Source organism: Neolamprologus multifasciatus, chromosome 16, assembly GCF_963576455.1.
Source record: "Neolamprologus multifasciatus chromosome 16, fNeoMul1.2, whole genome shotgun sequence".
Taxonomy (NCBI): Eukaryota; Metazoa; Chordata; class Actinopteri; order Cichliformes; family Cichlidae; genus Neolamprologus; species Neolamprologus multifasciatus.
This window is the reverse complement of record NC_140454.1, coordinates 19666192-19676380: the sequence shown is the minus strand read 5'-3', so window position 1 is coordinate 19676380 and position 10189 is coordinate 19666192. Positions and strand designations below refer to the sequence as shown.

Genomic DNA, 10189 nt, shown 5'->3' with positions numbered 1-10189 from the left:
GTGTGTACGGGACACAATGGTCTGAGAACAGGCCTTGAGCTCCTATGGCTGCAGCTGTTCGCTGACCCCCGGCTGCTTGTTTGGTAACTCCTGTGGAAATGCTTCACACACCGACACGGGCTTGCACACTGTAGCGTAGAAGTCATTACTATCACTGAATTCTGACTCACTCCACATGTAGACGTCCCTGCTCACAGCTGTGGTATAGATGCCAGCTGTTTGTGTAAACCTGCCGAGAACTGGATTGCACTGTGGTGCCACTTTGTTTAAAAAGTGTTTTGTGTGGGTTTTTTTTTTTTTTTTTTTTTAAATTTAGTCAAAAGTGAATAAAATAAGATGATGTGTTTTTCTGTTTGGTACAACAATGTTGTTACTCATCTGTCGGGGTGACAAGGCACCTCAGTTGTTTTTACTCCATGACAGCTGTGTGAGCACACTGCTTTGGCCAACCTGAATTCTTCATGGATGGGGTGTTTGGCTATATTTAGAGGGGCACAGTTATATTCAACTGGCTTCAGACCTGCCTGTCTATAGTTCTCTGTCTTCACCAGCGGTCAGTTTTCCCTTACTTCAATCTACTTCCTGTCCCACAAGAATGGATCCCCAAGGTTTGAGGGAAGATCTTCGTCTGTTTCAGAGCACTTTGCTCCAGGATGGGCTCAAGGAGCTTCTCAATGAGAATAAATTGATTGACTGTATCCTAAAGGTTGGAGACAGAAGCATCCCCTGCCATCGGCTCATTATGGCAGCATGCAGTCCTTATTTCCGGGAGCTCTACTTTTCAGAGGACGGTAAGGAATCAAGCCAAAAAGAGGTTGTTCTTGAGAACCTTGACCCCAATATTATGGAGGTGATTGTGAATTACATGTACTCAGCAGAGATTGACATCAACGATGACAACGTGCAGGATATTCTGACTGCTGCCAATCGCTTCCAGATTCCCTCAGTGTTCACAGTTTGTGTGAATTATCTCCAGAAAAGGCTGAACAAGAAAAGCTGCCTCGCCATCTACAGACTGGGACTGATGCTGAATTGTGCCAGACTGGCAATGGCAGCTCGAGATTACGTCGCAGATCACTTTGAAACCATAGCCAAGGATGATGATTTCTTGGGGCTTGCTCCACCTGAACTCTTTGCCATTATCGGAGCAGATGCACTCAATGTAGAAAAGGAAGAAGCGGTGTTCGAGTGTCTCATGAGGTGGATCAGAAAAGACAAGGACAAGCGTGTGAAGTCTTTGGTGGAGGCCTTTGACTTCATCCGTTTCCGACTGCTGCCGGAGAAGTACTTCAAGGAGAAAGTGGAGAAAGATGACCTTGTCAAAGCTGATCCTGAGCTCCAGAAAAAAATCAAAATCATCAAGGAAGCCTTTGCGGGGAAGCTACCTGAGAAGAAAAAGGGGCAAGATGTGGAGGAAGGAGAGGAGGGGAAGCTGCCCGGTTACCTGAATGATAACCGCAGATATGGCATGTATGGCAGAGATGTGGTTCTGATGATTAACGAAACAGCTGCGGTGGCCTACGATGTCCAGGAAAATGAATGTTTTCTGGCAGCAATGGCTGAGCAAATCCCCAAAAACCACGTCAGTCTGACAACAAAGAAGAACAACTTGTATGTGCTGGGAGGACTGTTTGTGGATGAGGACGAGAAAGAGAATACATTGCAGTGTTACTTCTACCAGGTAGAAAGTGCTCCTTTAATTCATATTAAAGCAACAATTTGAATCTTTTTCTTAATCTGAAATCATTGTTTGCAGTTGGACAGTCTTGCTGCTGAATGGATCGCTCTGCCACCCATGCCCTCCCCCAGGTGTCTCTTTGCTATGGGTGAATTTGAGAATCTCATCTTTGCTGTAGCAGGAAAAGATTTACAGACCAACGAGTCTCACGACACCGTCATGTCCTATGACACCGAGTAAGTTCAGCACATTTTACAAAAGCCTTGCTTCACGGTTCTGCATTGAACATTTCCTATTCCCTTATTATCTGCATCTTCAGAAAAATGAAATGGACAGAAACAAAAAAGTTGCCCTTGAAGATCCACGGCCACTGTGTGGTCTCTGAGAACGGGCTGGTATACTGCATTGGAGGAAAAACTGATGAGAAGTAAGGCTGCAAATACCCCAAATATTTACACGTTAAGTCAAACCACGATTTTCACATGTTATTAACTCTTCCCTGGAATCGTTTCTGTCTGTTAATAAAGTAAAGCAATCAATAAGATGTTTGCATACAACCACAAGAAGTCAGAGTGGAAAGAGGTCGCTGCCATGAAGACACCCAGATCCATGTTTGGGGCTGTTATCCACAAAGGAAGGATCATTGTTGCTGGAGGTGTCAATGAAGAAGGCCTGACAGCTGTGTGTGAAGCCTACGACTTTGGGACCAACAAGTAGGTGCTGCTAATATAAATCATACAAGTTCCCTTTTTTAAACCAGATTTAGATTTTCTGATTCGTATATAGATACTGTTAAAAACATACAAATAGATTCACTAAAAACTGTTTTCACACTACCATTAAAAGGTTTTACACAACCCCCCATTTTTTTCTGTTTTTAAATCAAACATGAGCAGCCAATGTCCAGGAGACAATATTAAACAGTACAAAGGTGAGTGGTAATCCAACTGGAGTAAATTATGATTATTGACAAATTAAAGATTCAGGTCAAAGTCAAAAACTGAAAAGCCCTTCATTTTCATGGAGAAATGGGGCCTGTCATTAAATTAAATTCAGTTGTATTTATATAGTGCTAATTCACAACAACCGTCCCTTCGAGGTGTCTCTCGTAGATTAAGAAAATGATGAAGTTACAATAAAGTAATTTAAGCCTTGTTCACACAACAGAGGCAATGCTGGAGAAACCTGTGTTACTGCACCCTCTGATGCCCTGTAAAGGCATTACCTCTGAAGGAAGTAGAACTTTATTTTGATATTAGAATGATTAGAAACATTAGACTGCAAGATAATAACCCCTAAACATTAAAAGAACTGCATGGTTGACTAAAAATGATGGACAACCAGCACTATCTCTGAAAATAACCCTCCTTGGAAGTGTTCTTTTATGAACTGGACAGAAAGATGAAAGGATTTGGTTTCCCTGGGACAAACTGCAGTAGGGTCTTTAATGCTCTTGGCAGATTGTTGTGGAGCTTACCCCAGCTGTCACCCGTTGAGAGTTGGGTGCACCCTGGATAAGTCGCCTATTTATCACAGGGCTAATACAGAGAGACAAACAACTTTTCAGACTACATCTACAACCAATTTAGAATCACCAACTAACCTAACATGCATGGTTCTGGGCTGTGTGAGGAAGCAAGGACTTTGCAGAGATGACACGAGTGGTATCTGAAAAAAGCGTTTTGATGAGAGAAGAGGCATTCTGTAAGGCCTACAAAGCTCATTTTTAAATAGATCTTTCAGGAAATTAAAAGCACACAGGAATTGCTTCATGTTACATTTATGTGCATCTTCTTGCAGGTGGACACCATTTACAGATTTTCCACAGGAGAGGAGCTCAATCAACCTGGTGAGCTGTGGCGGACTGCTGTATGCTGTAGGAGGCTTTGCTATGGTGGAGAATGAGAACAAAGAGTGTACACCCTCTGAAGTCATTGACATCTGGCAGTATGTTTCTTTTTTTACTTTTGCATTATGTATTACAGTATCTACATGATATTTATTTTATTTCGGGGGGACAAAATATTTTAATTCATTTATACTTATTTTGACTCTTTTTTTTTTAATAGATATGAAGATGACAAGAAACAGTGGACTGGCATGATCAAAGAGATGCGTTATGCAGCCGGAGCCTCGTGTGTCTCTATGCGCCTGAATGCAGCCAGAATGCCCAAACTGTAACAACATATCATGCATGTTCACTGTTACTGATGCAGGATAGAGAATACTCTGTACATGTTTTTATTCAGCAGGTTATTTTTCTCATTTTCACACATGCCTGCCCTTCTTTAATAAAATGTACCATCATGTTATAAAGATTTAATGACCGAGTGCTACTTTAGGCTGCCAGCATGTGATTAGAGTCCACACAGAAAAATGGTTTCATTACTCTACGCGTACCTGATTTCAATTCCCATACATAGTGTCCATGTGTACCTCCAAACCTTCTCTAGCAGAGCTTCTACTTTTAGAAGTCTTGCACAAAACCCTTTCTCTAGATTTCTATTTTGGGTAAAAGGAAGCAGCAAGGGGCAAAATCTGGTTCTGTGACACTGGAACAAATTATTTGTGCATTAGTCTTTGATGTGACTCTTCCACTGAAAGCTGCTGTTTGTTGCCTCATCATCCTCAGCATTTGCAGAGAGCCCATCCAAGCACATAGAGGAATAAAAAAAAGGATAGCCGTGCTGAAAGTGATCTTGAAGAGTAGATCAGTGTTTAAACTTTTTTAAGTGAATCTCATTTTAATTGTGGATAATTAAATTATATACTAGCGCATTTTACTGTGCTCATGGACCACAATCTGAGAACCCTCGCTCTATAGCACATCTGAGAATTCCCCAACACATGGTTTTCTTTTATAGTATTGAAATCAGTCACAAATATACCATGGCTCTTTGGTATTTTAGACACGTTGGTGTTTTAAGAGGTCAACATCATGTATGCAGAAAAATAAAAGCAACTTTAAAAAAAAAAAAAAAATCTAAATACTGTTGGATGTGTGATCCCCTGATTGCAAAAACTCAGGAGTCCACTCTTGTGTGGCCCTGTGCAATCTGACACGTGTCAGCATAAACATATAATGATGCAGTAAAACACTAGTTATAAGTAACAGATATGCGATGATGTTTAAAAGCTGGACAGTTTTTCATATTTTATTTAGAAAAAATCTTATTAATTACAAAAGCACATAATACACAATCTCATTTAAGGTGAATGAGGTAGACTCATGTCAACTTTAGACTATAATTAAATATGTGGGGAGTTTCTGTGCTGTGTTCAGTCACAGAAACTCCGACATTTCAATCATGATTTTATAAATAAGGGCTTTCGGGAGGAACACTATCTGAATATCTTCTTTTTTAAATATTCCTTCCAGGCATCCTGTGTTGAAAGCTCCATAGAGTTCCATTCAAAGTGAGGGATCTGCGAAACAGAAACATCACCAATTACTGCACAGCAGGTCTATTGTAATATTGCTAATATTTAAACTGGATGCAGTTAGAGAACGACATTTAACATCAACCAGAGTAAAAATCTCTCACCTGAACAACACGGTATCCCAGAATTTCAAGGTGTCTCTTTCTCATCAGGGCTTCACCTTTCATGTGATGAGTGTTTTTGCAGAAGTACTTTGAATCAAGAAAGTCCACAGCGACACTGAGAAAAAGGCAAAGTGAGAATGTCAACATACTAAGTATCCTTGATCTGTGTATATACAAGTACATATAAGGATCTCCATACCGCTGAGCTCCAGTTGGAAGCTCATCCCTGATGTTTTCCAGTGAGCTTGTGTCCCAGTGAACTTTTCCTCTGTCAGAGATCTGCAGTGTGCTTGGCTCGATGTAGGACAGCGGCTTCAAGTGTTTGTCCAGTTTGCATTCAAAGTCTGAAAAAGACAAAGTGACGTGTCGCGTTTTTAAAAATGAGACTGCGTGACAACATCATGTGCAGAGCTCCTCGAGAAAGAAGGAAATCTGGATCAGAATTTGTTTATGGTATTTTCCTGAGAAAGTCAAGATTATGTCTCCCAGTTACACCATTGCAATTTGTGATGATCTTTCAGGATTTCTTTAAAATAAAATCTAAGAGACTACCTTTTGGACACCTGAGGCCTGTACTATGAAGCTATTATCTGGATTCGCTCACCCTAACACTTAATATTAGGGTTAAATGGTCACAAAAAGGTAGTTATCAACTTGCGAAGTTAACCCTCCCCCATGTTCATAAGAAAGGGGTGGCACTGGCAGCATCGGACCAATCACAATTACTGGTGAGTGTACTGGCAACAGAACAACTGATTATTAACCCTTAAGTTATCTGGATATGACAAAATCCTCCTTTGTAGTAACAGGCCCTGTGGTGCTGATTGAAGACTGCTTCCTACCATGCGTCATATGCATGTCGTTTCAGGACCAGAAATTTAATATAACTACATGAAAGGCTTTTGATTAGGAGTTAAACTGATAATATTTGAACTGAATCAATCCATTCAATACATTTAAAGACTTTTACAAAAGAAAAACAGTGTAAGAAAATACAGTCACCTCATATTACTCACCTATGGTGTAAAAATATGGCGTAACAACTGCCATTTGCACACAGTTAATGCCACCAAGAACTTCACCCAGCATTTTGTGGATCTGCTGCTGCACAGGACTCACAGAGCCACTCCCTAAAAACAAACAACTCCCATGTAACTGATATAGCATTAAGTTAAAGTAGTTTTAAACCAAGCCTACATAAAAAGAGAAATTTCGATTTCAGGGTATCCTCTTACCTTTCCTATGCAACTGCTGGCAGTAGCGCTCATGAAACCAAGGCACCTGGTACTCCGGACACTCGAGACACACGGCACGGTTGAGCTCCATGAGCCGCAGTCTTGTCCGCATGTTGAGTGCATCAGGCAGGGCTGGAGGAAGCAATATAAACACTTATATTAGTCCTATCTGATTTCACTATGGAAGCTTTGGCACAGATGCTCAAATTTAAGGAAACTGGCAGCTTACTTTCCAGTTGTGAATCCAGCTTTCCCAGAAAGTCTATGCTGAAAATTGCTCTGATCAGTTCCTCGGGAAAATGGTCAGCTACACCCAAGGAGTATGCCAGGAGGACCAGCAGATGTGGGTCAAAGGAGCCTACGAGTACATACAGTGAGTGTAAGCCTAAAAATAAGAAAGAAAAATTATCTGCAATCACACATAATAACTTACTGAGATGAGGAGTGAAGCGCTTAATACAAGCATCATACAGCTCGTCTACTTGTGGAGGGTCATAGTTAAGGACAGAAAAGGGGAGGAGTGTGGCGTATGTTGCTGAGTAGTGAATCTTAAAAAAAGAGACATGAAGAATAGAGGATGTAAGTATGCTGTATTTAATATAGTGATCCAATGAATGTCTCTTGAAGCACCTTATGGATGTGTTCAACAGTCACACTGGCGATTCTGTCCATCAGAGGAGGGCTGAGATGATTTATCCTGGTTAGGAAGAAGGCCAGTTCGGGGACGTTGGTCCAGTTTATTTGGTCGATCATCCTCTGCAGCGTGATCATGGTCTCGTCCAGCAGCATTTCCTCAAACCACTCCCCCGAGACGTACTTGAGCTCGTCCAGCAGTAAGTCCAGCCGGTCGGCTGTTTGCAGCCTCACATGCCCGCAGCGGTTCAGCGTCTGCAGCAGACGCACGTACTTGCTGTGAGTGTTGTGGCGGTAGGACTGATCGTTGCGCACCCACTTGGCCACGGCAAAAGAAATGGTGTTAAGCTCGCTGAGATTACACTGCTCCACTACCGCGTCTACCCGAGACACCACGGCCTCCTCGAGTCGCGGGCAGGGCAGCATGGAGAGCACACGGGTCAGCATGGTCACTTCATACGGGAAGACGCTGTGCTCCAAAAACCTGAGAGACAAAAGGGTGTCAGTCTGCATTTTATCCAAATAAACTGTGAAGCAGCAGTTGCGCCTTTGGCAGAGACTTACTTGATCAAAATGTTTCTCAGTGTGGCGAAGAGCTCGGGGTTTTGATACTGCAACAGAAAAAGGGCTTGTGTGATTCTGGCCACCTCCACTGACTTGTAGAGGTGAAGGTTTCTCTGGATTACCGATGCAATTCTGAAAAATGATTAGTTATAGTTACTGATTACATCTACTGTCAGGTCACCTACAAAGGCTCTGATCCAGGAACTGATGATAAGACACACCACACACAAGGTGAAGACAACACCAGGCATACTGTAACAGGTGGTAACACATAAACAACTCACTTGTTCATTAAGCTAAGGTTCCTGCTCTGAATCTCTTCTAGTGCTTCAGCTACAGCCAGTGCCTGCTGTGCATTGAGCTCATCCGCCAACAAGAGGGCAGTATTCTCCAACCTGCAAAGAATCAAAGTGGATATCAGGTCAGTGGGAACTGCTTTAAAGAGATTTCCCCTCATATCACGCTACTGATAATGAAACAAACCTTTCTCTGATCTCTGGAGTGGCCATAGGGGCCAGGGCAACAAACAGTTTGGTGAAGGAGAAAGGATCGATGCTCGAGTCGATCAGCTCGGTTAGCTTTTGTTTAGCAGCTAGCCTGAAGTCACAGTTGTTGAACTGCAGTGACTGATACAGCCCTAGGATGATGCTGAGATTCTCTGCATCCAGTCTGGGGATGTTACGCAGGAAGATCTCATTGCACCTCTCCAGCAGCGGTCTGTGAATGTACTTGATGTTGCGCAGAAACTGCACCATTCGTCGCGGGATGTTGTAATTCGAGGGATCCGTGGTGTGTAGCAGGTGATCGGCTCTGCTGATGAGAGCGTCCCGCAGCTGGGGAGACACTAGGGATGACACGCTGATCATCAGAGCAGTCAGGATCCTGAAACATAATAAAGTCGGGGGGAGTGACGACACAACAAGAGGTGGTTATATACAAAACACTGATAAATCATGGGTCGCCCAACAAACCTGGCATCATCAATAGTTGGCAGCCTCTCATTCACAATGCTGGTTATGCGGCCCATTAGAGGACTGTGCTGAAGGTGCTGATCATTTAAGCAGACAGCAAATTTGGACAGAGCAGCCATTGGAAACCTGCAAAAAAGTAAATCATGACTGTGTTTTAACCATTACACAATTTTTTTCTTTTAAATTAGCCAACATTTTCTTACCGGTCTATTCTTAGCCATGCTTCTGAAACCAGTTGCTGAATAAGAGAGTCCTGTGGCTCCACATTCAGCCTATTAGAAGGAAAGCATGCATGTTAACCTTTGCAGTCACATACACTGGATAATGTGTGACCGTGTACCTAAGAAAAGCGTAGAGGATATCGATCAACATGAAGTCATCCATGAGATCTATTTTGTTTTCTGCCAAAACCCGAAGAGTCAGGAACTGTTGGTGACTCTTGATGAGGTCCACAGTCCGGAGCATCTCCGGTCTCTCCTTCTGAAATTGCCACAGCAACCGCACAGCATAGTTCACGTGGTCCACTGCGAGCTTAGCCTTGTTCTTGCCCACTACATCAAACACATGGTTTTCAGCAGAGCACACCTGCAGCTGCTCCAGCACCTGGTCTCTGGTCACCGCCCCTCCATGAAGGAGCCTACGGAGGCAGGAGTTCACAGATCGGAGGCGAAACATCATCGCAGGCTTGGGCTCAGCTCTTCATTGTACCTGTGTCCACTGCTCTGACCTCCTCAATGTGAGCTGAGATCAAACCCCACACAGTTACAGCCTGGAGGGATGAAAACAACCTGCATGACATGGTCTGCGAAAACACAAAAACATCTCAGACTATGCTCAGAAACAAACACTGACTCGGGATGGGGGGGTTACCTCTTTAACCAAGAAGCTGGTGAAGAAACTGTCCGCTCGGAGGCTTTCTACTGGTAACCACTGGACCGAAGTGGAGGCTGCTGCCTCACGTGTTTAAAAAAGCAATCACCTAAACCCCCAACAACCTCGGACTTGCCCTTACAGCTGCATTCTTGCCTAGATTTCTGTGTATAATCGAGATTCGTGCATCACATATCTTAATACAAATACAAAAAGGTAATAACAACGGCTCAAAGTCAAATTTACCCTACATGTGTGCGCTGAAGTTTTACTTCCGTAGCAGTGACATAAGGCAATTAGAGTTTATTAAACCCTGGATTAGGACTTTCAGGCAGTGGCTCATTCAAGTTTATATATTTAAATGATTTTCTTGCAAATCAATCAATCAATCAATAGAAAAAGGTAAAATATGATAAAACATATTTTGTTTTATTTTATGGAAGTTTGTTTCTGGTGATGGAAAAAAAAACTTTACCCAGGCAAAGCTTTGTCGAAGTTTTGACTTAATGTGTCAAAATCCTTGTTACTTTTGAGTAAATTAAAATGTTGAAATGCTTAAATGCTCAAAGTTTATAGTTATCCAATCGAAATTTGAAGATACTAAACCGTAATTGTGTCTTAGGAATAAAATAAACAGTAGCAGAAAGAGCTTCTAAATTGTTAATTATTTGTTAGTCATTCAAAATATTACTT

General features: G+C 42.3%; 2 protein-coding genes across 5 annotated transcripts; one reads left to right on the top strand and one right to left on the bottom strand.

The window, feature by feature from the left end:
• Positions 1-64: 64 nt before the first annotated feature.
• klhl41a (kelch-like family member 41a) lies at positions 65-4001 on the top strand. Of its 2 annotated transcripts, XM_085135829.1 has the most exons (7): positions 65-791; positions 879-1681; positions 1757-1914; positions 1998-2105; positions 2206-2391; positions 3479-3625; positions 3748-4001. In XM_085135829.1, the coding sequence occupies exons 1-7, from the start codon at positions 596-598 to the stop codon at positions 3857-3859; spliced, it is 1710 nt and encodes a 569-aa protein (XP_084991955.1). In that variant the 5' UTR covers positions 65-595; the 3' UTR covers positions 3860-4001. The 2 variants fall into 2 exon arrangements, with proteins under 2 accessions (XP_084991955.1, XP_084991954.1); XM_085135828.1 differs by having other exon boundaries at positions 65-1681.
• Positions 4002-4069: 68 nt separating this feature from the next.
• fastkd1 (FAST kinase domains 1) lies at positions 4070-9797 on the bottom strand. Of its 3 annotated transcripts, XM_085135824.1 has the most exons (16): positions 9497-9797; positions 9212-9395; positions 8967-9106; positions 8830-8898; positions 8627-8752; positions 8139-8537; positions 7940-8050; positions 7656-7787; positions 7089-7575; positions 6892-7006; positions 6688-6816; positions 6459-6590; positions 6240-6353; positions 5423-5567; positions 5224-5338; positions 4070-5104 (listed from the first exon to the last, which is right to left on the bottom strand). In XM_085135824.1, exons 2-16 carry the CDS (start codon positions 9302-9304, stop codon positions 5021-5023), a joined length of 2391 nt encoding a protein of 796 aa, XP_084991950.1. In that variant the 5' UTR covers positions 9305-9395; positions 9497-9797; the 3' UTR covers positions 4070-5020. The 3 variants fall into 3 exon arrangements, with proteins under 3 accessions (XP_084991950.1, XP_084991949.1, XP_084991948.1); XM_085135823.1 differs by having other exon boundaries at positions 8967-9395; positions 9479-9797; XM_085135822.1 differs by having other exon boundaries at positions 8967-9395.
• Positions 9798-10189: the final 392 nt, after the last annotated feature.